This window comes from Pectinophora gossypiella, chromosome 26, assembly GCF_024362695.1.
Source record: "Pectinophora gossypiella chromosome 26, ilPecGoss1.1, whole genome shotgun sequence".
Classification (NCBI taxonomy): domain Eukaryota; kingdom Metazoa; phylum Arthropoda; class Insecta; order Lepidoptera; family Gelechiidae; genus Pectinophora; species Pectinophora gossypiella.
The window spans coordinates 4,446,594-4,473,464 of NC_065429.1; the positions used below are offsets into that span (position 1 = coordinate 4,446,594).

A 26,871-nucleotide genomic window follows, 5' to 3' on the forward strand; every position below is an offset into this window, starting at 1 on the left:
CTATAACCTTCTAGAATAATCTAGAACGCCGCCGCATTCGTTGCTGCTTGCTATGTCGTTGCCAACCACGACAGAAACACGCTTTGCAAAGATAATTCCGAATTTAAAACTCGTTAACTAAAATAGAATATTTCTTTCAATAATGAGTTGGAACTCGCAATTGTCTTTCAAAAGCCTCTAAGTTTGAAATGTTTGAGAAAGGTATTTTTGAAATGTGTAGTAAATTTTAATAAAAAAAAGTATAATGATGAGTTTTTGCGGAAAAAAAACGTAATTTATATTTTTTTCTTTTGTAACATTTTTTTTGTGAGAGTGTAGTGTTGCCAGCTGGTAGACAAATCGTTTTAGTATTAAGTTGACGTGAGCGTTTTGTGGGAATGGATGGGTGTTCAATGCTAAGTAACTACCGTCTCTGTTGTGATGGAAACCAAATAAACATAGTCACTGAAACTTACAAGTATTTTATTTATTATCTGCCATTTCTAGGTCATTGATCCACCTCAGCAAACTTGGTGCCAGACCTGGGTCCTCCCGATCGAGAGCCGAATATAGACCACGAGGCTGGAGGCTGTTGTATTTACTACAAAAATGACATTTCATCATCAGCCTTTGGCCAAGTATGGCATATCTTAAATGACGATTGTTGATTGCGGGGAAAATATAAATGCGTTCAAAATAATTTTCGCCACACCATGATTCGGGAGGTAAATTTTAATGATACCTACTTATGGCCAACAAAGTAAGTTAAAGATTGGGACTAAAACACGAAAATCAAATGTTAATTAACAATTTATTGAACTCAACATTATGCATCAGACAAAACAAGTTGCAAAAATAGGTAAACCTACCTTAACTATATTAAATTCAACAAAATGCGTAAGAAATATGATCTGTACTTTTAAATGCTTAACAATGAATAGAAATGACTATACGCACACATTCACTCATTTAATACCTTTAGAAATAACATCAAGCTACCTACCTCGAATTGGTGTTATAAACACTAAATATTATTAAATATTTTGTATATTTTTGCTTTAATTGGCAACACTAGGGCAAATGACCAATCATGAAGTACATTTGTCTCAATGTTGCCATATTACAAATTGCAAAATTTACAAAATATTTTTTTTAATTACCTATTAGTAAATTAAATGCTACAATAGTGCCAATTGGTGTTATATCTACATGCTTTTGTGCTTTCTATTAACAGCAGAGTATTACTTAGAATAAATCGTTATTTTCTAGATTAATATCTGTTAACTTAGAAATGTATTAGTCGATCTTAAGAAGTAAAAACAGTATATTTTATGTAATATAGCCTGTCTCCTGTACTTTTTAAAGTGAAATATATTATTGTACCTTTATTATAAAAAATAGGGACTGAGACTGAAAAATATTATCTAAAATGATGGCAGTATAAGCAGTGATGCACCGTTCCCAAAATGGGAATATTCCCGGTAGTAAAAAGGCGCATATCTTATGTAAAAAGACCTTTATTACCTTGCCTTTAGGCAGATAGAATTGACCAATTTGAAAAAGAAACCAGCCAGTGTCCACTGAATCATTTGCTGTTTGACATTAAATATTTTATTAAGTAAGCAACTGTTAAGTTTCAAGTTACATTTAAGTACAGACATTAATTGCGACAGGCACACGTTGTAAATTTATGTACTTTATAAACTCGTTTTTTTTTTTGACGTAACTTATTGTAGATTTGCCACAGTACATTAACTACGTGGCTGGACAAATGGGGAGCGCTGAGACAAGATGCCTGACGGTGCGCAGTCGGGCGCGAACCTCTGCTCAGGGCGTCGTCGGAGGGCATTATATTTGAAAGAGTCAATCGACCCTAGTGGGTCGATAGCATTAAGCACCGAATGAGGGAAATATAGTTGTAGTAACACAAAAATCTGTAGTTTAACGTATATAAATAAAGTCGGTTGGATATGCTCAACAGCACACATCGCACACTTCAAAAAATACTTTTTATCATTCTTAAGTAGATCTTGGAACACCAGTGGTAAACATGTCTTAGAATCTTTGGTATTTTTGCAAATATCCAGCCAGGGGGGTTAAAAAAGCCTCGACGCAATTCAACTAAAAAAGCAATATTGCTATTTGACATTTGTTTGCATATGCATAATATGCGCCAATGTCAAATTGCATTATAGCTTTTTTAGATGAATTGGCCTTAACCCCCCAGATCTTACGTAAGTTGGCGACATAAGTTCTAATTGAATATTTTCAAAAACACAGATTCTGGGATATTTTTGCGTTTATGGTAATGATGCTGACTTAAGGTGTTCGAAGAACTACCCTTCATTAAACATATGCGTACACACAAATTAGTTTAACAAAATCCTGAATTAAGACAACGGATAGACCTTTACCACTGTTGATATGCTTGTCAACAAAAACCTTTTTTACCAAACAACCTTGTAACATTTTTCCCAGTTTTAAAACCTCACAAAACACAGAACCACTCGAAAGTATTTGTTCTATTTTCGCACAAAATTGTCTCTAGTTCTCTAACCTGTCTACGCCGGGTCTACGGAGGATCAGGGACTGAAGGCTGTGGATATGTCCCTGCACACCTGACGCTATGGCCGCTTGAAGTATTGCTCGTCGACACGTTTGGCGAGCGCTACCAGCCTCTCGTGCTTGCGGATGACTTCTGCTAGCCTCTTGCACGGCAAACGAGTCGTTATTATTGTGAACACGTGCCCGAACACCAGAGCATCTAGTTCCGTTGGTCTGTGGAGAAAATGATAAAAAAAATATTGATTTGACGTTCGGATAAAATTGTAGAATTTTGCGAATATGGCAACATTACAGATTCGTTCTAAATTCAATATGGATACGATGTAAAATGTTTGTGCCGTAACCGTTGTATAGAGCCCGTGTATCGCACGAGACGTTATAAATAACGCTATTAGTTATTTTTATGAGATCTTTTCAGCTTTAACGAGTCACGCGCTAATGCAGGTAGGTGAAGCGCTACGGCTATAGGGTAAAACTACATAACGAATTTTCTTTCACTCAGCATTTTAGTTTATGTTAAGATGGATAGATGTTGAAAATGTAGTCTACAGACAAAAATGTGCATATACGATAATGTGCATATAGTAAATGCAATAACAATATATACAGGTGCATTTCGAATTAGGTACATCTTAACTTAGAATAAAATTAAACACTCACAATTTTATAGCAACATTTCAACTGCCATTTTATAAAAAGAGACTGCGAGGTTAAAATATGCATTTAATAATAAATATAAAAATAATATTTTATAAACGTGCACAGAACTTTTAAAAAAATAAAAGATTTTGGACGACTTTGACTATGATTTCTTTCCGAACGCAATTTTAAAACTAAATTTGACAGATCATAAATGTTTCTAAAATGTTCCCTTTTCATCTGTAATTAAGGTCTTTAACGTCCGCGTTACTTTTTGTATACCGTCACACTTTCTAAACTCAATTGACAAAGTCACAAGAACTTTACAGCAGAAACATCACAATACAGTTTTCAATATTGATTCTCTGTACTTGTGCAAAACCTTCTGTTACTTTATAATTTGCGCGGGAATTGTATTTTTTTAATTATACATTCATAGATCGTGAAACAATGCAATTTAAAAAGTTTAGTCAATGTCGGCCATTTCTGGAAAACTGTTATAGGCCGCGTTGCGTTTACGGAGGTAGTTAAGGAGACTTTCGACGCTAATCTCTTCATCACTCGGCATCTTCAAAGTCGATTTCGATTCTGAAACATGCGTTTCTATTAACGCAGTTATTATTTTCATATAAAAAAAAAAAACTATTATGTACTTATAAAGTGAACCACAACTGCGGTAACGTTACAAGACCGTCGTCTATCGCCCTTTAGAGCTGATTTTTAATAAACGAATAAATTATTTTTCAATGGCATAATACTTGGCAATGTTTTGTATGAAATAAAATAAATTTATTCTAAGAACAAACGCTATCTGAATGTTGAGAAATAGAATCATCCCCCTCAGTATTCGTTACAATGTCACTATCACCCTGTATACCTACTTCTCATCAAAAAAATCAATACCCACTATAAAATGGCTTTTATTTTTATATTCGTAATACTAGCTAGTATTAAATATTTTTCTGATAATCCTTACGAATCATAAACTTGCGATGTGTTACGATTTTTTTAATGACAAATGTGGATATAATATTGTAAACTAATGTTATGGCTAAGATTGCGAATAAATAACAAGTCTAAATAGAAAAATAAAATAAACCTGAGGAAAATCTGGAAGAGCGTATGGATGAGACGGATTTAGTATTCTTGACGGACGCTCGATCGCCGCTGCTGGCAACATTGTTTAAATACTCCCCTTTTATTCGATGATTATTGCTAGCGAGAAAAAACAATCACCAAAAGAAATAAAATACCAAAACAAAAAAATAAAATGCTATTTCAGTGTTGCCATAATTTTATAGGCCCTTTCATAACTCGAGCACGTTTATTAATTTCAAGGTAAATATATTTTTTTAGGAAAATAATAATGAACTGAAAAAAGTACCAAATTGATCACTTTCATTGTACATTTCGGTGAACATTCTATCGACAATATCGACTTATCTAATTATAAGTGTACCTGGTAATTAATAAAGGATGATACTAAGTATAGCACCAATTCGTATTGGGCACCGACCTCATCCGCTCTGAGTCTTTAGCCTAAAATGTTCGTAAGCCGCTAAGGAGTTACACTTTAACGATAGGAATTATACTTTTATCCAGGGGTTTCAGCTAAAACAGTTTGCTCGACCATTATAAACGACAATACGGTTCACCACCTATCACGTTGTTCTAACTGTTAGACTCTAACAGAAAGGTCGGTGAGGTGTGGGTATACTTAGTTCATCTTGCGATGGATGTACCTCTGACCCAAGTAGAATATAGTCCTGAGCTTATGTTATGACCGGGTTGTAAGTAAGTAATTAAAATGTTTATTACCTCCACAAAGTACATGGTAGATATCATATCAATAATGGAAAATTATGTTTACAGTAATGTAAATTGTAGAGGCTGGAGTCTAAACTAGGGGCACTTGTATTTCAGGACCACAGGAAACCATAACTCTAACAACCCCAAGCCTAACCGGCCCAATTCTCACAACCCCAATTCTAGCAACCCCAACCCTAGCCACCCCAGCCCTAACCCTATCAATATCCTAAAAATAAAAACTACCAAAGACAAAGAAAATACCTGGAATCGGTAAGGTCAGGGGACTTAGGCGCGGGAGAGTCATCAGGTTCATTATCATGGTCAACGTCAGGGTCGTGTGCAAGCTCAGAGCCCAGCAGCTTCTCGTTAACCAGTCCGTCGCTATCCAACTCCTGCTCCTCATTTATTATCTGTATCACATCTTCGAGACCGCCATCTAATTGAATTGTTATATTGTCGCCTTCATTGACCTCGTATAAACAAATAGACTACCAATATCTGTAAAAGGCGTCTGCGTTGCATCTTGTCACTAAGCGACGGCGTGACAAGATCGAATTTCGCCACAATGGACGTAATGACGACACTGTAAAACCGATATTGTTCTTTATACATCTTAATTTGAGGGAACGACTTTTTTAGAAAAAATCCATCGCATCTGTGAGTCTATTTGCTTATAGTATGTCATTGGTCGCCTTATAAAAAACCTAGCGCTTAGAATTAGAAACGTTTTAGAATACGAGTCTAAGGGTGGTATTAATAAACCAATCTCAGCTTTGAGACTGCCCCCAAGATCATGTCAATGTGACTGTTCTCATATAAAAACAGGGACTTAAGCATGATCTTGATGGCAGTCTCAGATGAGATTAGTTTATTAATACCACCCTAAGAAAATTACCTAAAGAAATTGTAGTATCCGTGACGTCATTTTCATCTATAGGCTCTATGGATTCATCCAACTTTGACAGGCTTCCATTTTTAGATTCAATAACGCTTTTAGGGTACGCAATCACTTCAAAGTCGTTTTTCTCGTTTTCAATATCTAGTTTCTCATTAAATTCATCAATGACTATCTCTTCAACTTTGTCTAACACGTCCTCGATGATTTCAAGTATCAAGTTGTATTCTTCCTCGTCGATGCAAGCCACGTTTCCATATTTGTTGACGTCATCGTACTTGCAAGTGATAGAGCCCTCTTTTGACGTCATTATTATTATTTGCTTGCACGCGAATGGTTTGAAACCTGGATAGGTACATTTTGGATATTCTCAAAGATATAACAATGCAAACCTATTTTTATATCTAGGTCAGGACCTGATGGTTCGAAAAAGAATGACCTTTTTCATCATTGATTCCGTGCTTAGAAAGACACGTTAAGCCGTCGGTCCTTACAAGCCCAGACACATTAACATCTTAAAATACGGGAGCAAGTCATAAATCATAATCATTATATTGAGATACTATTATACTAGCGCCCTGGCCGCGGGCCTACATTGGAAGGATTATTGTAATACAAAAAAATTCAAACTACCCTAATTTACAAACATAAAAAGTCCTTACCAAAGATATCTTTGCTATTGACACTGTCCCTGCTATAGTGACGTACGGACAACTTGGAGCGTCGGCCCCAGGCGCTCCTCTCTGAGAGGGAGCGGGTAGGAGAGGAGCGCCGGTGAGGGTTAAAGGCCTGCGCTAGAAGGTACTCCTCTTGGGCCTAGGAGGGAGAGGGTAGGTTAAGGTAAAGTTGAGTTATGGTGAAGTTGGGTTATGGTAAAGTTGAGTTATGGTAAAGTTGGGTTATGGTAAAGTTAGGTTATGGCAAGGTTAGGGATTGGGACGTTGCGTTAAGTAAGACTGCCACTTATGCATGCTGTACCACTTTGTGGTTATCGACATATACGAAAAGTCGTTTAGGGAAATTATGTTTAAAATATGACAACAATGGTGCTAATTCCTGTAAACACCATCTAATTTTAAGTTATACCTGTCATTTTCGTATCCGCCGAAAATGAAAGGGACGGGTAATCGACAAGCATAAAATTTATGAAACATATGTCAATTTTAAGCACAAATCTACAATAACCCTATAAAAATTTTGCATTGGCTAATAACCCGACAGAATTAAGTTGACAACACACGTCAAACGGTTTGCATACCAGCGAGATACCTTTTTGATTCGCCCGGGTTATTCATTCATTTACTCATTCTTCCTAAAATTAAGAGCTGTCAATCATCTGTCCCTTTCCTTTTCGGCGGATAAGAAAATGACAGGTATAACTTAAAGTAAATTAGGAGGTGTCTGCAGGAATCGGGACCAATGATGGTATTAAAATAAATATAGGACTAATTATTACTTTACATAATAAAATAATATTTTGAATATTCAAATTATTACGTTACGATAAGTTTAACATTGACGATATTTTATGTTTCGTTTTTGCATGGAACTCTGCATCTACCAATACCAATCTAAATTATTGAAGTTTCTAGGTTTTTTGTTTACTGTGACACTTATCAAATCAATGTCTATCATCCATTTCGTTATCCCGTTTCTCACAGGGTCCGCTTACCTAACCTGAAGATTTTACAGGTCCAGTTTTTTGCAGAAACTGCCTGTCTGACCTTCCAACCCGCATCACATACCTCCGAAACGCATTTCTCGGGAACGTGGGTTTCCTCACGATGCATTCCTTCGCCGCATCAAAATACATAACTTCTACAAATCTAACTACTCTGTCAAACGGTTCTCCTATGTTTGTCATAAAACTATTAATATAATATTTAATTTCAATAACTGTAATTCACCGAAAAAAATGTTCCGTCTAATTTTCTTTTCATATATTTTTCATTGATATAATTGTTATTTTTTATTACATAGCGGGGGTGCCCTTTTGTTATAATGGCGGTAACGGGTGCTAGCGAGTATGGAACTCCGAAGCACCCTGACACTGTTCAGAGAGTGGAATTCTTTACCGTCTTCTGTATTTCCGAATGCATTTAACCCGGGAGCTTTCAAGGCCTAGTGAATAGGCACCTTCTGGGCGAGCTCGCTCCATCTTAGGCCTCGTCAATGCCTTCGGGCAAGTCTGCGGCCAAGAGCAAACCCATCAAAGGTAAAATTAAAGTTGATATGGGCTAGCTTGCTTATAACCATCGAAATCCGAAGATGAAAAACCATTATGACAAACGTAGGCGAACCCTATCAAACATCTAACCGTCAATTTCATGCCAATAAGACTGGTGACCCTGGTGATATGCCGCAACAGAGCCGTCGTGATGGGTTTGATCATGAGAGCCGCTTTGGGCCCCCTCGCTGACAGGAGGGCCCTGATATGACCGTACACGAGAGCGTCTAGGGGGGTTATCCTGGGAGGGTAGAGTAGCAGATTAAGGCATAGACTCCTGGAGGAGATATCCTGGGTGGTTTAAAAGGCCTCATCGAAGCAACAGATCTCAAAAGGAATGTTGCGCATATAAAAATATAAAGAAAAAAGACATAATTACATATTGTTAAATGGTATTTAGTTATTAACAATAGAATTGGGTCGTGTAATAGATTCAAGATAAATTATTAAATTCTGATTACTAAATAAAGACACATCTATAAGTAACGAAAAACGTTTTCTTTCTTAAATTTTACTCATTTATGAATTTTAAACAAGAAAAACGTAATAATAAGTTCGACATTTTATCACGTTTTTCTATGACGTCACAATGTGCTTTTTCAAACAAATTCTATAGTAATTTCGTGTTTTGACGTTTAGTAAAAAGTAACTGATTTGACTAGTTGGAAACTAGCCTATTAAAAAAAAATGCCGAAACGGCTGCAGCTCAGCAAATGCCACAGCCTAGCTGTAGCTAGATTATGGCGCTGATTTCCAGCTGCAGCCGATTTAAAAAAAATGCAATAATTAGATTTTAAAAATGCACAATGTCAGTAAATTACAAAGGCCTTTTAGCCCCCCAGGAAAACATTTATTTATTCATTTATTTATCTAATAATTACAACTATGACAAAATATCGCACTTATTATTACATTTTTCTTTATTAATAAATAAGTTGTTGTTAAGTTTAATAAGTTGGAATTGCTGCTTAGCAATAAGGCCGCCAGATTGTACTGTATCTATCATCATCTGTGTTAATTTGTTTTGTATGTTGTGTGTAATAAAGTATTGTACTGCACTGTTTTGGGAATAAAGTTATTCTATTCTATTCTATATTTGATTTGATTTGAATAAAAAAAGACAACTTTTGTCTCACCTTTATTTATGATATTAGCAAAAAGGTCAAAGATCCTAGGGTATTTTTGGGTTAAAATATTGACCACTTGTGTTCAAGATCTACCCTGTATTCTAATGTAAATGATATATATTCCCGTAATATTTACTGTCTATTTATTTGTACACTCTTGTGTAAGTTGTTTTTATTACGTGTTTTGATTGTAAGTTATGTGTTATTCCATGTTTTGTTTTATATTTGTTACTGTTGTGTCCCTTTATAATAAACGTTTTTTTTTTTTTCTAAAATGGCAGTTCAAATACAGGGTGCCAGTCACATTGAGAGGTGATTCAGACCATTCAGTGTTTGTTACGGTGTCACTAACACCCATACGTACTTGTATGGCTACCTGTATGTACTTATACGGGGCGTAAGTGACATCGTAACGAATACTGAGGAAGATGATTCAGCTCGTGATTCTGAGTCAATATCAAGTGGAATTTTGTTTAGAATTAAAAATAATTTAAAAAAAAAACAAAAACATGCATCAAGTGGAATTTTGTTTAGAATTAAAAATAATTTAAAAAAAAACAAAAACATGCATTTTGCGACGGAAAATTCCACTTGATGTCAACTCAGAATCAAGGTCTGAATCATCCGTTAAAGTTTCCGTTACGATGTCACTAACCCCCTGTATTTAAGAGCTAAAATATATCATGTTGTCCACAAATTTACTTACGATCCGAAGAAATAGTCCTTATCTCCCAATCTTTGGCTCAGCGAGTTACAGCATTGCTCCACCTGGAAAGCAGTAGTAACATTTTCTTAATGAGGGATTCTCATGGCTACGTTGCCCAAAAATAAACTTGACGTGCCTTCCGAAGCACAGAATCGTCTTATTTTTCGAACTAGTGATTTCAGCCTGCAAGGTCCCAAAGTAGGAGAGGTCACAAAGTATTTATTGTAATGTCCCTACCGGGATTCGAACCCGGGACACGAGGTCAACGCTCAACTAGACTATAGAGGCTGTTGGACGGATTTTCAAGGACTTTATATTTATGTATATAAAACATTTATTATTAGAAAAAGAACAAAAATGTTATCTAGGCGAAGCCTACACAAAATCCTAGAGCGCTATTACATCTTTCAAACACACACAGACAAAATTCGAGTCGACAAAGTTCAGAAAAATCGACCTTATTATTAACATAACATAACAAATACTTTATTGCACAAACAGGAAAAACAAAATACAAAACAAAAGAGAAATAGAATGAGTACAATAGGCGGCCTTATTGCTAAGTAGCAATCTCTTCTAGGCAACCTTTAAGTATAGGAGATATTACTGCACTATGATCGTTATTGGTGAAGTCATTATGCCGTTTGGAGTGCTGTGGTATATTTTTATATAAATAACATTATTTTTTTTTAAACTGTGTTATACAACAAACTATAGTCGAAATTTAGCAAAATCGACCTTATAATACTTTAAGATCTTAATTTTAATGGATATATGACCCTACAAATAACAATCACAGAATAGTAATAATAAGGTCGAATTTTATTTTAAAGTCATGATTGACGAATGATTGACAGATGTAATATCGCTTTTATAAATAAATGAAATTAAACTCACGTCAGCCAAGACTTGGTCGAGGGTCTTATCGTGCCAGTGGAGGGCCTTAAGCCTCTTGGCGACATTGCTCCTCTTGGCGCGAGTCTGTAGCCAGCCGAGCGGCCAAGGGTACACCGACGAGTTTCGCACCTTGGTCACTTGGTGGAAGGTGTCGTTGTCCAGCCAAGATATGTAGAGCTGTGGGGGGGGGGGGGGGGGGGGTTATAGTTGGATTAAAGAATCGATCGGCCCAATCTCGACTGATACATCACTATGCCAATGAACGTCACAACACTAGCTTGTACAACGGATCTAAAAGTTACCGCGCATTGAAGCTATTGTAAAATCTTTTTGAATCTTTATTGAAATACAAATGCAAAAATCCCCGAAATCCTTAATGGGGTGGGCAGAGGCTTAAATAATTAGAATCTAACTGTACTTATATGGTTTATGGGGATAGTGTAGAATGTCCCTCATTATGAAAAAAAAAATCTTTTTTGGCACAAGTGTACACTAGGGAATGCAATCCCGACTCGAGATCGCAAATTCGAGATCCCGCGGGATTGAAATATCAATCAATACCCGCGAGATCCCGAAACAAAAACCTTTAGTTACTTTTCTTTGGAAATCAGCATAATCAAAACAAAAAGTATAACTCAAGGAGATTCGTGCAATCCCGTCAATCTCGAACGGGATCTCGTCATGTTACAGGGTGTTAGTGTCATCGTAACGAAAACTTTGAGGGATGATGCAGGCCATGATTCTGAGTTGATATGAAGTTGAATTTTCCTTCGCAAAAGAATGGAACTAAACAAAATAATAAAAAAAAAAACAAAAATCTTGAATTTTCCGACAGGAAATTACACTTGATATCAACTCAGAATCATGGTCTGAACCATCCCCTTCAGTATTACGATATTACTAACACCCTGTATATTATGCTTGGGGATTGATGCCGAAAACTTAGAAGAGATCTCGAGAAATCGGGATCCCACGAGCTCGGGATTGCATTCCTTTTTAATGAAAACCGCGCAAGCGCTTTATCGATAAATCACTTTCAAAATACCAACCTCAGCATTGACCAGAACGTTGGTAATCAGGCTCATATAGGCCCTCATTTCTGCCTTCTCCTCCGTGCTCAGTTTGGTGCACAGCGACACTCCCTTGTTGGCCGCAAACTGGGCTATGGGCTCCAACTCTGACACCACGAAGGCCCCACACTTGATGAAGGGAACCCGGCCCGATGGTGACATGAACTCTGCGTTCCATCGCATCTCCACCTCGAAGGGGAGGTTGCACATCTGTAAGGGATGATTTGGTCTTCTATCGTGTGGGTTATGAGGTGCATTTTTTTTTTATTTTATATAAAAATGTACACCAACAGCTTATATAATAAAACATTAAATAAAATAAAAGTTACATCAGGAATTAGACTGTCACATAAGCCAATTATAGGTGCACACAACATTAGCAACGTTGGATTACCAACCTCATCAACCCTGGTGTGTGGGTTACTATTGAGCCGCCAAAGGCCCCTGACACTACTTACTTACATCAGTAAGACGTAAGTAAATAGTCGTTAAATGCACGGATCATCTTACTTTCGGACAATCAGGTTATCAGTCTGTAATGTCCTAACCAAACTAGGGATCACAAAGTAATTTTTGTCGAATGTCGCCAGCGGGATTCGAACCCGGGACCTCCGAATCTTGAGCTCAACGCTCAACCACTGGACCATGGAGGTTGATGATTTGGAGAACAGACAGACAGGGACAGACAATACACGCCCAAAATCCCTGTTGGTATGGAATTTGGAATTTATTTTATATTGACATCAACAATGTACTTTAATCTATAAGATGTTTAATAGATAAAAAAAAATACCGGTTTTTGTGCCGAAAATACCGAATATCAAACGAATAGTCGGCGCATCTCTATCAATGTAGTTATAACACTGCCTAAGGCTGGGCTTCTACTGATGCGGAGATGGGCGGAGAAGAGCGGAGATGTCCGGATTTGACCAATCACAGCGTTCGAGAGAGCGAAAAACGAAGACGCTCTGTCACTCTCCCTCGCGGTGATTGGTCGATTCCTGCACATCTCCGCACAGCTCCGTGTCAATGGAAACGCAGCCTTATGCATAGACTTTTTCGAGTTTATTTATTTATTATATTTACAACCACACACTACACAGCATTAAAGTACAAAACAAAAACTAATAGGTACATCAATAATTTAAAACCTTAATATTTAACTGGTTAATAGGGTATTAATCGGTCAAAGATAAATTATAAAATGTTAATCTAGAAATTATTAATTTAGAAGATTATGAGTTATTTTCATACTTAGTACTTCAATGTATGTTTTAAATTTTTGCAAGTATCTGGCTGGAAATGGCTGTTGTATTGCCTTCCATGTGGGTCGATAAGACATCAGCCAAGCTAGTACACTTTATATTTTTAAGACTTGGCAACGGAGAAGTCAATTACTGGTTGGCAGAACCACTATCAAGTAAGGCTTTCAGTTTATATTATCTGGTTGATCAATCCTTTGCCTAAGGGGCATAACCACACAGGGTGTTCAAAGCCTCATTAAAAATAAGAATACAAAAAAATCTTACATTTTAAATGTTCCAATTTTATTATTAAGAAGTTAATGTAACATCTTAAACCTAAATATCGAGGGTTGAAAGCCAAATGGGTTTAAGCGACATTTTGGGCGAAATTGACTTATATATATATTCGGAATCAGCGATTTTTTCCGCGTCGACTGATCTTGGTTTCAGATCAATCGAAGCTACTTTTTGGCGCTTCAACCAATTAGCACTTTGGGTACATTTTTAAAAACCCGTGTTTCAACCGACAAAAAAATGCACAAAATTCTGGGCGGGTGGCAAATCAGTCGCATTCCGGGATATGAGTCGGTCACATAAGCTGTTATGTCTTTTCATTTTCATGATTTGAAGTCTGTTAAAGCGTTTTCCCTGACAGTGTTTTGTTATAGATAAGTCGGTTAAATCATTTGTCCTTAGACGAAACGAAAATAGATTTGGCGCTTAAATCTTTTTGCTTTAATCCAGATTTTATAAATATTGTCGCTTCAACCGTTTTGCCTTCGACAGTTTAAAAGTAAAATTGGCACTTGAACTGTTTTGCCTTTACCGAAAATATTCATAGAATTTGACTTCAGCTATTTATGCTACATTTTTTTAAATTTTTTGTCGTATAAAACAACTATCATTTTCTTTTGAAAGGACTTAAAACGTTTTTCCAAAACAAAAAAGAAATAATGTTAACATTTCAGTCATCGCAATTTTGTATGAAACCTTGTGCCCGCATCACTTCAACATATCAAAATAAGTATGGGCAGGTCCTGGTTGGGCGGTTCACACAGCTAAAAATTACGATTGGGAAGACCGGGAGTGTGCGTGTCATCATGTCACCCAAGCCGTATTCGTTGATGGTGACTTCTATTTGTGTCTATCCCAAGTCGTTGTTGTGGTAGACTTTGACGTGGCTAGCGGAACCCAACTTCGAATTGAAGATCTGGTAACATGGCATACAATCAAGCTGGCCAGCCGAGTTTACCGTGTAATTGTAGGAAGGTTTCCGTTGAGTTTTCCGTATTTGGCGTCTTGGACTAAGATTTTCGAGGACTATATCACGCGCTATTCCAGGTTCAGACACACTCATCCCAACTATCAGTTGGCATGTTGAAAGCCACATGTTTGCGCTTGAGTACGTCTTTGTACCGCAGGTATTGTCCACCTTGTTTACAGTTCCTTCTAGACACCTCGAAATAGAAAACCTTTCTGTCATCCATTCGCATGACGTGATCGCACCATCGTAGGTGATCTTTTATGATGAGAGCTTCTATTCCGAATATGCCAGAACGACGTAATACTTCTGTTATTGGAAAACCATCTTGCCGCTTTATGCGAAGGATGGACATTTAAAGTGTTACGTATCAAGTACGCCGCTGAGACTTTGTACACTAATATTTTAAGTTTTCCAAAGGCTGCAACCGCACCTGTTATCCGGGCTGGCAACTTCGATGACTTTGGAGTCATTTCATATTTGAGAACCCAAATATTTTAATTTTGAAACTTCCTCCAGCTCAGCGCCATTTAAAGCAACATTGGAAGAAGCTACATCCCCGAAGCATCCTCTGGATGGTTATTTTAAAAGGGTTTTGCACAAAACTATAAATATTCTGGTGTATGACTTAATTGAATCGGCCATTCCTCGGCCAGTTTGGTTAACTGACGCATAGATGTGAGACGTGAGAGATCAAAAATGATCTTATTCATTTTAGCCTTAATTTCAATTAAGCTATAAATAACAATTCCACAGACTATCCCACTTATGCGTGATACAGAAGCGATATATAAAGAAAATAGACTAGGAACCATGGCTCCATGTGTTATGACATAGCCTTGTTTCGCGCCGTAGGTAACGACGAATAGCTCTGAAAAGTTCTGAAAGTTCTGTTCTGAAATCAAACTGTCGTCATCATGTCGTCATGATATTGTCGTATCAGGATAAGTCATAACTTTTCAGGACAATCTGTTTTCTTTAGAGCAATCCACAAGCCGCGTGAAGCCTCACGCAGCACATAACAAAGTATATGTAGTGTGTGTGTTGTGTGCAATAAAGTATATTTGATTTGATTTGATAACAAAGGCCGATGTTGTTCAAGCCTTTTGGCCTGAATCTGTTTAATAACAAAACCGTACCCCCATATCTCTGTCCGGACAAAATCATCATTGGGTTTCCGGAAGTACCATTTCTGCATCACGGGATAGAATAACGTTAAGGCTAAAATTTAATATCGATCGCCATCGACTCGCAAAGAGGAAGAAGGCTAAAATCATTCCAGCAGCTGACTCCCATATCTTCAGGATGAGTTTGTATAACCAGTTATTAATGTGTAGGCATAATATACAGTTCAGATGGTATTTTTGATGTGTTGGTATTCGTCATCCTTCTTAGCGCGGTAAGAAGTTCTTCAAAGGTCGGGGGTGCCGCTAGATCTTAAGCGAAACCCCCGACCTTGTTGTAACAAACTCGACCGATATGTTGTAACAAACAAGTCACTGGTATTACTATTGGGATTTAAGACATCGTTAAAATGTGTCCAAAGCGCTGCTAATAAGTCTTTCTGATCAGTGAGGCGTTGGGTCTTTTCTTTGTTGTAGATTGAAACTCTCTTCAAAGTTTGTGGCCGAAAACAGTCTTGAAGCTGTCGAAAATCTACCGGAACTGGATTGATAGGAATCAGCATAGAGCTGAATTTTTATTCCACCTGGCATTTGTTTTTGAGACATATGGTGACAGAAAAGCCCGCCTGTAGTTCCCCACGAGCTGATTTTCACGTTAGAACCATCGCACCAATCTTAGTTTTGCGGTCTGGTTTACCAACCAATAACTTCGGTAGAGCAGAGCACAACTATAAAAATGCTCGGCAAAGGAACACCATCTATTTATTATTATTATCAACTATATATTATCTCATCGACAGATGTGTCTGCTGCGATGTCTGACGTATCTCGGCTTTAAAAGCATGATCGAGTTCTGTTATTGTTTGTCAACTTCGACGGTATCTTATGGCCAGCTCGAAGTGGAGGTTTTAGGCGCAAATGTAACAGAAATTTTGATCAAACAAGTCGCTGATCTACCCACCCCTGGCCGCCTCTTAATATGAGAGCAATCAGTACTTCACTGCAGTCTGTCCTAGTACCGCGTACCATCTAGTAGGAGCCAGTGCTTGAAACTTGCATCCAGGCACGTGGTCTTAAATTTTTCATATAAAATTTTTCATACAGTAAATCGGAATCTTAAATTTTTCATACAGTAAATCGGAAACAGGTTGTGATAGTGAGATTAAACTCAGCACAGAGTATAAGCATATTAAGTCTTTTTCAAAGCTATTTGTTTCTTTTATTGCCCGCATTCAGTTGGTGACAGTCATCTGTCATCCGCCATCATACGCGGTTTACCATATACTTAAAAAGTCGAATTAAGCATGTGTAACAATCTTTATGGTTATATTCTAGATCCTGTTTCTTAATTAAATCGATTTACTCATTATATCCGCCGTGATTTTTCCTAATATTGTAAGGTACAAATATCTGTAAATGCCTTGCCCGACTAAAATCTCTCCCAGGAAAAACGGCTTAAGGACCGACTTTATTTCCGATCTTACTAATATTTGGATTTCATACAATTGAAATTAGTAGCGGATGGTCACTTAAGATATTTTCCTTCCCTGTCATATAACCTTTTATGGAGGTTAAGCTGATTTGCCTCTAGTCTTCTTTTTTTAAGAAGTCGTTTAACTCATTTAGCTTTAGTCAAACTAATAAGTGAGAGGTCTCTTAAAGCATTTTGCTTTTAGCCAATATTTGGCTCTAGTGGATATCAACCGTTTTTCCTTCAACTGTAATTTAGTTCAATTGAGCCATTTTGTATTAAGCGACTTCTAAAATCTATAACTGATGTGTTTTTCGAATCAAATAAATACAGAATTGTGCAACGTTTAATTTAAAATAATTCTTCGCATTTTGAACACTTTTGATTCAGTAGTTTTTTTTATATGAATTTTTTTCGAAAAAATAAAACTTTAAATGGCTCTCCTGTAAAGTTCACAAAATGTCGCTTAAACCTATTTGCCTTTCAACCCTCGATATATATTTTATCTATAAAGACAGTCTTACCTTTAGAAAAGCCTGCACAGCGAGACAGCTAGCGTTATCCGGCAGCAAGATCTGCTCCACCTCGTACGGCTGGAACAGTTTCACGTTGTCCGGCCATGGCTCTTGAGCTATAAATGTAAAGTTCTTGTACTTCTCTGGGATACTATGATATGACATTCTATGGCGAAATATGGCCAGAGTTTTGTATGGGTTGTTACAGTATAGGCTTGGTACATTTGGTAAGCTATGACATCTTATTTAATATGAAAATTATAAGGTTTTAAAATATTTATTGGATTTTGTGAAGTTTGGTGTCAGTTTTGACAATTGTTTGGGATCTATGAAAAGTTTATAGGAAAGGTTTACCATAAAAAATATTTCATTTCACACTGAAAAGCTTGCAAGTTATAGCAATTTTAAAAATTTAAGAAAAAAATGTGCTGTTGCATGGAATCTTGTTAAAATAATAAATAAGTAATACAGTATACACAATATAACAACAGAATATAATTTGAGTGGTTACTTTTAGTGATAATGCCAACATTACCCACCAGAAAAATGTGTTAATAACTTATCTACATTTTGTTACTGTCAAATACAAAAAATACTCCCATAAAACCTCAATTTAATTAATTAGTTTATTATTTACTCATTTACAACGCAACTCGTTAAATAAATAAATAATATGAATTATTGTTATTTTGAATTTCATTGGAATTGAAAAAGTGAGGTTATGTAGCAAACTGATATTATAGTCATAAAAGAATCATAGTTATGTTATAGGACAACAGGAAGGGTACGATGGTCAAAATAAGATAACGAGCATGAAACCACACATCCATTAGAATACCACTAATTTTTATACCAAAAAAAGGTTCGTCAGATTTCATTTTGGTGTGATATCGATGAGATTATCCCACAGAATGATGCAACAGCGATGCGTTACACAAATATAGGGCACTCAGCATCTATAATTAAACAATTGAGTCACCAAAACAGTCACAAAATCAAAAGAAATAGAAATTATGTAACCTATACAACAAATAATGAATAACTTCAACATTTTACCTACCACTTAGACAAGTAAGAATGGAATCTCTTATAGGATATTCCGGCATATTTTTTTATTCACTTTAAACAATAAGTCATGAACAAAATTAATTATGCGAGAAAATATTTCAAAACAAGAATTCACGAGAAACACTGTTTTACCTTTGGTAGGAAATTGACAGCTGTCAAAATAGGGTTGCTATGCTACAGTATTTATTTTTCTACCATAATAATATATATTGGCGAAAGCTGTTGCGCTCCGTACTCTAGACTTCATTCGCCAGTCAGTATTTTTCACCGAGCAGCAAAGCAACTAACCACTTAACAATAACAACGAATACATTTGTTATTAAAGATATTGTTACACGTTCATCATCATCAGCCTATTAACGTCCCCACTGCTGGGGCACGGGCCTCGGATGAAGCTCGGAAGGAGCTCGAGATGAAAATTTTTTTGTGGTCACCCATCCTATGACCGGCCTTTGCGAAAGTTGCTTAACTTCAACAATCGCAGACCGAGCGCGTTTACCGCTGCGCCACCGAGCTCCTCATTGTTACACGTTGGATATTAACTAAATAGTAAAATTAGTATTATTCACCCAATTGTACGAGCTTAGTTATATTTGAGCCGACACAAGCGACGTTGTTATTTAGCAAATTAATCCCAAAGGCAAATTCTTCATCGTCATAGAAATCAAAAGGTTTTTCCAAATGTTCGGTTTGCTTAGCTTCGTTAGACAAATTAGATTTAGACCGGATTAATTCTAAATAATTGTTGAATATTGCTTCTCCAACTCGGCTCTGCGGGGACGAAGATCTCGACCTCGGAGATGCAGAAGATTTCAAATCCCATTCTGCTGATATAATTCTTTTTAATTTATCCTCATTGTTCCACAAATTACAGACACTCATCGCTCTCTTTTCCATTCATAATATAGTGCTAAAAGAGTTAAATTTATAAACATAAATACAAGAAAACTAAAAAAATTCTGACTTTTTCTCATAGTCAGTCAAACAGCATTGTTTTTTCTTTTGCTGTCGAAATATCTGTCACGCATGACACAATTTATCTTTGCTTTGTCGTCCGATTTTCTCTTTGGTAGACCTAAAAAACTCAAAAGAAAAATAATAATTATTTGAAAGCCTCCGTGGTCTGACAGCCTCCGTGGTCTAGTGGTTAGAGCGTTAGGCTCACGATCTGGAGGTCCGGGTTCGATTCCCGATAGGGACATTCTCGAAATCACTTTGTGAGACTGTTCTTTGTTTGGTAAGGACTTTTCAGGCTTGAATCACCTGATTGTCCGAAAAAGTAAGATGATTCCGTGCTTCGGAGGGCACGTTAAGACGTTGGTCCCGGCTATTAGCCGTAAAAACACCTCCACCAACCCGCAGTGGAGCAGCGTGGTGGAGTATGCTCCATACCCCCTCCGGTTGATTGAAGGGAGGCCTGTGCCCAGCAGTGGGACGAATATAGGCTGTTTATGTTGTATGTTTTTTTTTATGTTATGGCAATAATTAATAATTTAATACGGTGCCGTTTACCACCCCGGTGGTCGATGGCACTTAATCGTTTCATCTGCCCCCTTTACAGTTATAGTACGTTGTTATTATTGTAAATTATTCTGTGATTAAAAAGTGTGATTCCAGCTATTGAAAATATCAAAGTATTCTTTTCTAATTAAGTACATTTTGTGAAAATATCTTACGCCCATCAGTTACGTTGGTGTACCTAATAAAACTGTGATTTTATCCAATAAAGAAACGAAAAATTTAAAATTAATATTGCTAAATTTACATTTTTTTATTTAATGTTCAGTACGATATGATAATAAACCCCCGTACTATAACTGTAAAGGGGGCAGATGAAACGATTAAGTGTCATCGACCACCGGGGTGGTAAACGCGGCACCTAATTAGTGCCAACCACCACCCCGGTGGCAAGCCTAAAGGGGGCAGATGGGAATAAAGGGCAATATCGGCGCAATTATTGAGGACCCCGATACCGACCCCACCGGTGTGGTCAACGATTTTCCTAATTCAGCGCTTATCGCTATCGACCCACGAGAGTCAGAGTAATTCAGTGATATTATCGTGGCGTTAAAATCGCTAGTGTGAAAGAAGTCAAATTTTACTTCCCTATATTTAGGCCTTTAATACGCGAGAAAAAAACTTATAATTGGGGCAAAAAAATATCTCCTAGTTAAAATTTCTTCCCCGATCTGTATTTGGAACTATCATAGGAATAATTTGAGCTGTTTTTCTATATTTTATATTATCTATTTATCTTAAAATTCTAATCTATGTTTTAGGATTAGCCATCATAGAAATGACCTGCATTAATAGACCACATCGGCATTTGTGGCTTTATAACATATATCTTTTTCAAGAGAATCAAAACCTACATAATAAATGAAAATGAAAATAAAGTGTTATTCACCCAATCGTATGAGCTTAGTTATATTAGACCCAACACACGCAACGGTATTATTTATTAAATGAATCCCAAAAGCAAATTCTTCATCGGCATAAAAATCAAAGGGTTTTTCGAGATGTTCAGTTTGCTTAGCTTCGATTCACAGATTTAGATGGGACTCGTTCGAAATAATTGTTGAATATTGCTTTTCCAACACGGCTTTGTGGTGACGATGACCTGGGAGAAGCTGGAGGTTTCAAATCCCATTCTGCTGACAAATTGGAGACACTCATCTTATCGCATTCTTCTCACTTCATAGTATAGTGCTAAAATGGTTACATTAAGTAAACTAAATGCAAGAAGACCACAAAAAGTGTGAGCTCTTCTCATAGCTCATAGTTAGTCAAACAGCGTCACAACAGTGTCAAACAGCAAACTCTTTCTCTCAGCTATGTGTGGCTACGTGAAGTTGTGATTCATGATTGTATTCGAAGAGAATATCACTATGTTTTATTTATACTCATTGGTGTACGTGTTCATGGATAGCGAAAGTGATTATATTCTCTTTGAATTTGTCTTTGAAGCTAGTCAAAAAGAAGTTTTATGATCACCGTAGACAGAGAAACTGTCTACAATGATCACAGAAAATGTCTGTGACTGCAACCTAAGAGCCTGTCCAGATGAGGCGATTTACGCGCGTTGTGATACCACAGAGTACTTAGCACCGTACGGATACAGACGCACATCTCCAAGCGTGCAGGAATCTATAAAGTAATCAAATTACTCTGTGGTATGAAAACGCGAGTAAATCGCGCCTTCTGAACAAGGTCTAAGTAGGTATTTTTATCTTTTATGAAGTTTTGCAACCAGCTATAATAATTTAAATGATTCTTTTTATAATGATAATTTACTACTGTCCTTTGTCCAAAACTACTATTTTTGTAATTATTACTATTAGTGGCTTACTTTCGCGGGCTGGCAACATTGTTTGCTTGACGAGTTGACGCGCGCTATATGTCGTCGGTCGATTTTATTCTTCTAAATCGTGCATTTTTCAGAGTATTTGCTCAAATAATTGGTATTTAACAAAAAATTGACCTAATAAATAGTTAATTAACCATGGCGGATGTATTGGATATCGAAAATTCCGAAGAATTTGAAGTCGACGAGGATGGCGAACGTATGAATACTATTTTACCTTTTTATGCAATTAGAACGTATTATTAATAATTATTATAGTGTATTTTTCGTTTCTATTAAAGAGATCTATTGTTCATTTTAATAAATAATACATTATTTTTCTGTTTTTGTCAACAATTTTTTAGGTTATGTTTTCGGCTATACTTTCTAATTCTTTGCCTAAATAACGTTATAAGTATCGTTAATAATTCGTTTCGTTACTGCACATATAGGTTCTAAAACTAGTGAGGTGATATTCATTCGTTACATTCATGTACTTATGAAGTTTTAAATATGCTATAATACCTACCTGATAACTGATAACATCTTCATAAAAAAAAAATTAGTAAAATGTTATTTTTTAACACGTTCACTGTGTATGAACCACATATGAGGCAATAAATTTGAAACTCATGTGCATGTCCCATATGTGTGGCACTAGAGAAAATGGGAATATCTAGCGGCAGGCTTTTCAGATTGCTAGAACTTTTTAAGATTGAGCCATCTAGTAAACACAAAAAAGGTGTTCTTATTCTGCTTCAATCACAGTGTATTTTTCACAATAACCACCCTGTATACATTTGAAAGTTTTGTTTTAATATCTTTTTGATTTCCCGAGTAATATTTTTTTTAAGATATTTTTTTTATTGTGTATAAATTTAGGTACAATATACATGCAGTTGTACAATATACAATATCATAGTCTCACTAAATTCTACCTTTTCAGGCTTTTACACAATGTTTAAAATTTGTATGAATTTCAGAGGGCATTGCCAGATTGAAGGAGAAGGCACGAAAACGCAAGGGACGTGGGTTTGGCAACGAAGGAGGCGGGGGCGTAGCCTCCGAACGCGGCAACAGAGGGAGGTAGGTGTGATGGCTGGACGCCTTGGTCATTTCAATATCCTGGGTAGTTCCTGAACACCAGAAACCAATATCATTACCCTGGGAACATAAGTATCCTAGAATCTCTGGTCTTTTTGCAAATATCCAGTTAGAACTTACGTACCTAATTTACTTTTGGACAATCAGGTGATCAGCCTGTAATGTCCTCACCAAACTAGGGCTCAAAGTGTTCTTGTGATATGTCCCCACCGGGATTCGAACCCGGGACCTCTGGATCGTGGCTCAACGCTCAACTACTGGACCACAGGGAACCTGATAAACTTTCTCGTATATTATGCTACTAGTATTTTATTTACTCGTACTAAAGATTTGGTACCTTTCAGATACGATAGTTTAGCCCCAGAAGGTGACGGCAACACGCCGGGCCCTCAGCGGTCGGTGGAGGGCTGGATCCTGTTCGTCAGCAACGTGCATGAGGAGGCACAGGAGGAGGATATACAGGTTTGATGTAACATGGATTTGTTTCGTTTAAGAGTTAAATGATTTAGACCATGGAATAGACTTTCATGGAATAGATTTTGCAATAAACGAATTTGAATTTGAAGAGGAGGGAAGAGCCAAGTGACAAACGCTTTTTTTTTGACGTGACTTACTGTAGATTTGCCGCGCTGAAGGCTCTCACCCGGTACAAAGTTTAAGACAACAGGCCTGAGGGTGCCCAGTTGGGCGCGGACCTCGGCTCAGGGCGTCGTCTGAGAGGAAAAATATTTGAAAGAATTAATCGACCCTGGTGGGTCGATAACGATAAGCGCTGAATGAGGGAAATCGTCGACCACGCCGGCGGGGTCGGTATCGGGGTCCTGAAGTGATCGCGAAACGCGCGCCATACAAGTATGAGTAAATACTTCAACTTCGCACTCCACTCGTCCGCAAACTTTACGACGCACGGAGCTCCGCGAAAATATATTAAAAAGTCGTCTAGTGCATTATTATCATGCAAGGAAATTCCTCCTTATTACAGTTACGCTAAAAACCGTATTATGATCGGCTATTTATCAAAAAAATACTTTCCGATTTTTCCGGCGTAAAATTCACGACATTTTCGTGTTTTTTTGCGACGGAAAATTCCACTTGATATTATGTTGGCAGAGGTGTTTTACGGCTAATACCCGAGACCAACGGCTTAACGTGCCCTCCGAAGCACGAAACAGAATAACCTTCTTCTATCGTGTGGGTTGTGAGGTAGATTACCAACTTCATCAACCCTGGTTAGGGTTATTATTGAGCCGCCAAAGGCCCCTGACGTGGCTCATGTAACGACTACTTACTTACATCAGTAAGTAGTAACCGGGACCAACGGCTAACGTGCCTTCCGAAGCACGGATCGTCTTACTTTTTAGACAATCAGGTGACCAGCCTGTAATGTCCTAACCAAACTAGCGATCACAGAATGGTTTTTGTGATTAGTCCTCACCGGGATTCGAACCCGGATCCTCCGGATCGTGAGCATAATGCTCAACCACTGGACCACGGAGGCCGGAGATTTTTATTTTTTTATATTTATTTGTAAACCACTGATACCGTTAAACCACAATACGGTTTGTATCATTATTATAACCAATAACAATGTTCTTTTTATTATAATTTCAGAATCAATTCTCAGAGTTTGGTGAGATCAAGAATATACATTTGAACTTGGATCGACGCACGGGCTTCCTGAAGGGATATGCCCTCGTCGAGTACGAGACATATAAGCAGGCAGCTGTAAGTATCCATGTAACATAAGCTCAAATGCTCTAAACTATGAGGCTGGCATAACCACCAAGAGTGGCTCAAACCTCGAAAAAAATTAAAAAAAAAAAAACAAGCTCACGACTATATACAAATAGGCTAGTTTCCACATTGTTTTACAAGCGGCAAAGAAAGAGGGTACACAGATATGTCTGGCTGTAGAAAATTATGGATCTACCTACTCCACTCCAATCTCATCAGTCCTCCCGTGATCATGACACTTGCAACAGTTTCGAAATATCGGGAGTCCTATATCCCTACTTACTACAAAAGAACCTGTTATTATGTGTTTTAATTAGGCTAGTTTCCAACTAGTCAAATCAGTTACTTTTTACTAAACATCAAAACACGAAATGACTATGGAATTTGTATGAAAAAGCACACTGTGACATATAGAAAAATGTGCTAAAATGTCGGACTTTATTACGTTTTTCTTGATTAAAATTCAATCAAAAACTTTTATATTTTTCTTCTTCTATATTCTTGATTAAATATAAAAAAGACAATTATTTTCTTTAGTTTTAGATTATATATTTATTTAGTAATTAAAATTTCGTAATTTATTTCGAACGTAGTACACAACTCAAGTCGTACATCCATCGCAAGATGAACTAAGTACCCACACCTCAATGTATCTTGTCAGGAATCCAACCAAAGACCGCTGTGTGATCATGTACAGTCATGAGCTCACCCACCCACTTTAGGACTCTGTCGCACTAACATATTTGACATTTAGTGAGACTTACAGTTCAATTTGTCAAAAAAGTTAATGTGACATGGTACCAAAGTGTATACATATTAATGCTCGTGACCGTATATATATATATATATCAAAATATATTCTTTCCAGAGTGCCCGGGAAGCCCTAGATGGTGCAGACATCCTTGGCCAAGCGATATCCGTGGACTGGTGCTTCGTCAAAGGCCCCACCAAAGGACATAAGAAGCGACGATAGTCAAGACCTTTGAGGACTGTATTATACAAAGTTTATGACGTCATGGGTATGGTTCATGTGTAAGGTTTATGATTATTATTATATTATAAAAGTGGCATTATCCATAGTTTTCCAACATAGAAACTAATATTTTTAATTTGCACGATTTTTAGTCTACAGCCAAAACCTCGTAAGACCATTTTTACAAAATCATATTCGGATATGATTTTTATTAACAAAACCTCGCAATGGACACGCCACTTATAAAATCCGGGATGAATTAGTGTGCGATTGGATTTTTCGAGGGTTTGTTCAAGATTTCACATCAGACTGATTTTGCGAAAATGCGGCTTACGACATTTTGACTATAAGGCGGTGTACAGTTACTTAATTGTATTAATGTCGATTGTTCGGTGTTCCTTAGGCTAAAATAAGATAGGAAGTAGCTATACCTATAAGAAATACAGTCAGTCAGGTTGTAGGTTTGTAACCAAATCTATATTGACCTGGTTTATTGGTCTGGTTTGGAAGGTCAGACAAGCTGTCGCTTCTGTAAAAATACCGGACCTTTCAAATCTTCAGGTAAGTAGATGCTGTCAATACGTCAACAGGATAATGGGAGACGATGAAAAAAAATTACACAAGTCATACGTTTTTAAGTATTACTTTATAAATATACTTTATAAATAACCTTTACCCATGAACAATCGTAAACTTTTATTATTTGACTCAATTTCTCACATATTTTATACAGAATTTTACATTGCACTTTGTCGTAAGAAAAATGGTAGGATTTTAATATATTTTTCAATGTGGCAACACTAAGCTAATGCTTTTATTTTGAAAGGGACTAAAAAGTACATAAAATAAAAAAGTGATTTGTAGAATTCTGTTGCTATACTTTACCTAGACTGTTATGGTAAAACTAATTATAAGATTCCTTTCTATATTTGGAGTTGTTTTATTTCTTACAGTATACAGTAATCGATCTCATAAATACAAACAAACTCACGCCTGTTTCCCACCGGGGTAGCAAAGACTGGAACGCGCGGTCGCCATGTCGCAAGAGTTCTAAATGTTGCCAATTTTTATCGTCAATTTCCTACTATTACAAAATGGCCGACTTTCCTTCAGCGAGGAA

The 26,871-nt window shown here is 36.9% G+C and overlaps 2 protein-coding genes across 4 annotated transcripts; one reads left to right on the top strand and one right to left on the bottom strand.

The window, feature by feature from the left end:
* Positions 1-771: 771 nt before the first annotated feature.
* On the bottom strand, positions 772-18,739 carry LOC126378497 (metaxin-2). Of its 3 annotated transcripts, XM_050026901.1 has the most exons (7): positions 18,590-18,739; positions 18,383-18,485; positions 17,539-17,645; positions 11,894-12,124; positions 10,845-11,021; positions 9,948-10,009; positions 772-2,757 (listed from the first exon to the last, which is right to left on the bottom strand). In XM_050026901.1, the coding sequence occupies exons 2-7, from the start codon at positions 18,405-18,407 to the stop codon at positions 2,604-2,606; spliced, it is 756 nt and encodes a 251-aa protein (XP_049882858.1). In that variant the 5' UTR covers positions 18,408-18,485; positions 18,590-18,739; the 3' UTR covers positions 772-2,603. The 3 variants fall into 3 exon arrangements, with proteins under 3 accessions (XP_049882858.1, XP_049882857.1, XP_049882860.1); XM_050026900.1 differs by lacking the exon at positions 18,383-18,485; XM_050026903.1 differs by lacking the exons at positions 772-2,757; positions 18,383-18,485 and adding an exon at positions 3,327-3,771.
* Positions 18,740-21,960: 3,221 nt separating this feature from the next.
* LOC126378534 (RNA-binding protein 8A) lies at positions 21,961-26,679 on the top strand. Its single transcript, XM_050026960.1, has 5 exons — positions 21,961-22,160; positions 22,924-23,026; positions 23,389-23,506; positions 24,656-24,769; positions 25,647-26,679. Exons 1-5 carry the CDS (start codon positions 22,100-22,102, stop codon positions 25,749-25,751), a joined length of 501 nt encoding a protein of 166 aa, XP_049882917.1. The 5' UTR covers positions 21,961-22,099; the 3' UTR covers positions 25,752-26,679.
* The last annotated feature ends 192 nt before the right edge of the window (positions 26,680-26,871 follow it).

Coding starts and splice junctions, on each gene's coding strand:
- LOC126378497 (XM_050026900.1), bottom strand. CDS start 18,635: ATGCCGGAATATCCTATAAGAGATTCCATTCTTACTTGTCTAAGTG. Junction 12,125..17,538: donor CTGTGCAGGCTTTTCTAAAG/GTAAGACTGTCT, acceptor CATCCCTTACAG/ATGTGCAACCTCCCCTTCGA. Junction 10,010..10,844: donor TCGACCAAGTCTTGGCTGAC/GTGAGTTTAATT, acceptor ACTGCTTTCCAG/GTGGAGCAATGCTGTAACTC.
- LOC126378534 (XM_050026960.1), top strand. CDS start 22,100: ATGGCGGATGTATTGGATATCGAAAATTCCGAAGAATTTGAAGTCGAC. Junction 23,027..23,388: donor GAACGCGGCAACAGAGGGAG/GTAGGTGTGATG, acceptor GGTACCTTTCAG/ATACGATAGTTTAGCCCCAG. Junction 24,770..25,646: donor AGACATATAAGCAGGCAGCT/GTAAGTATCCAT, acceptor TATTCTTTCCAG/AGTGCCCGGGAAGCCCTAGA.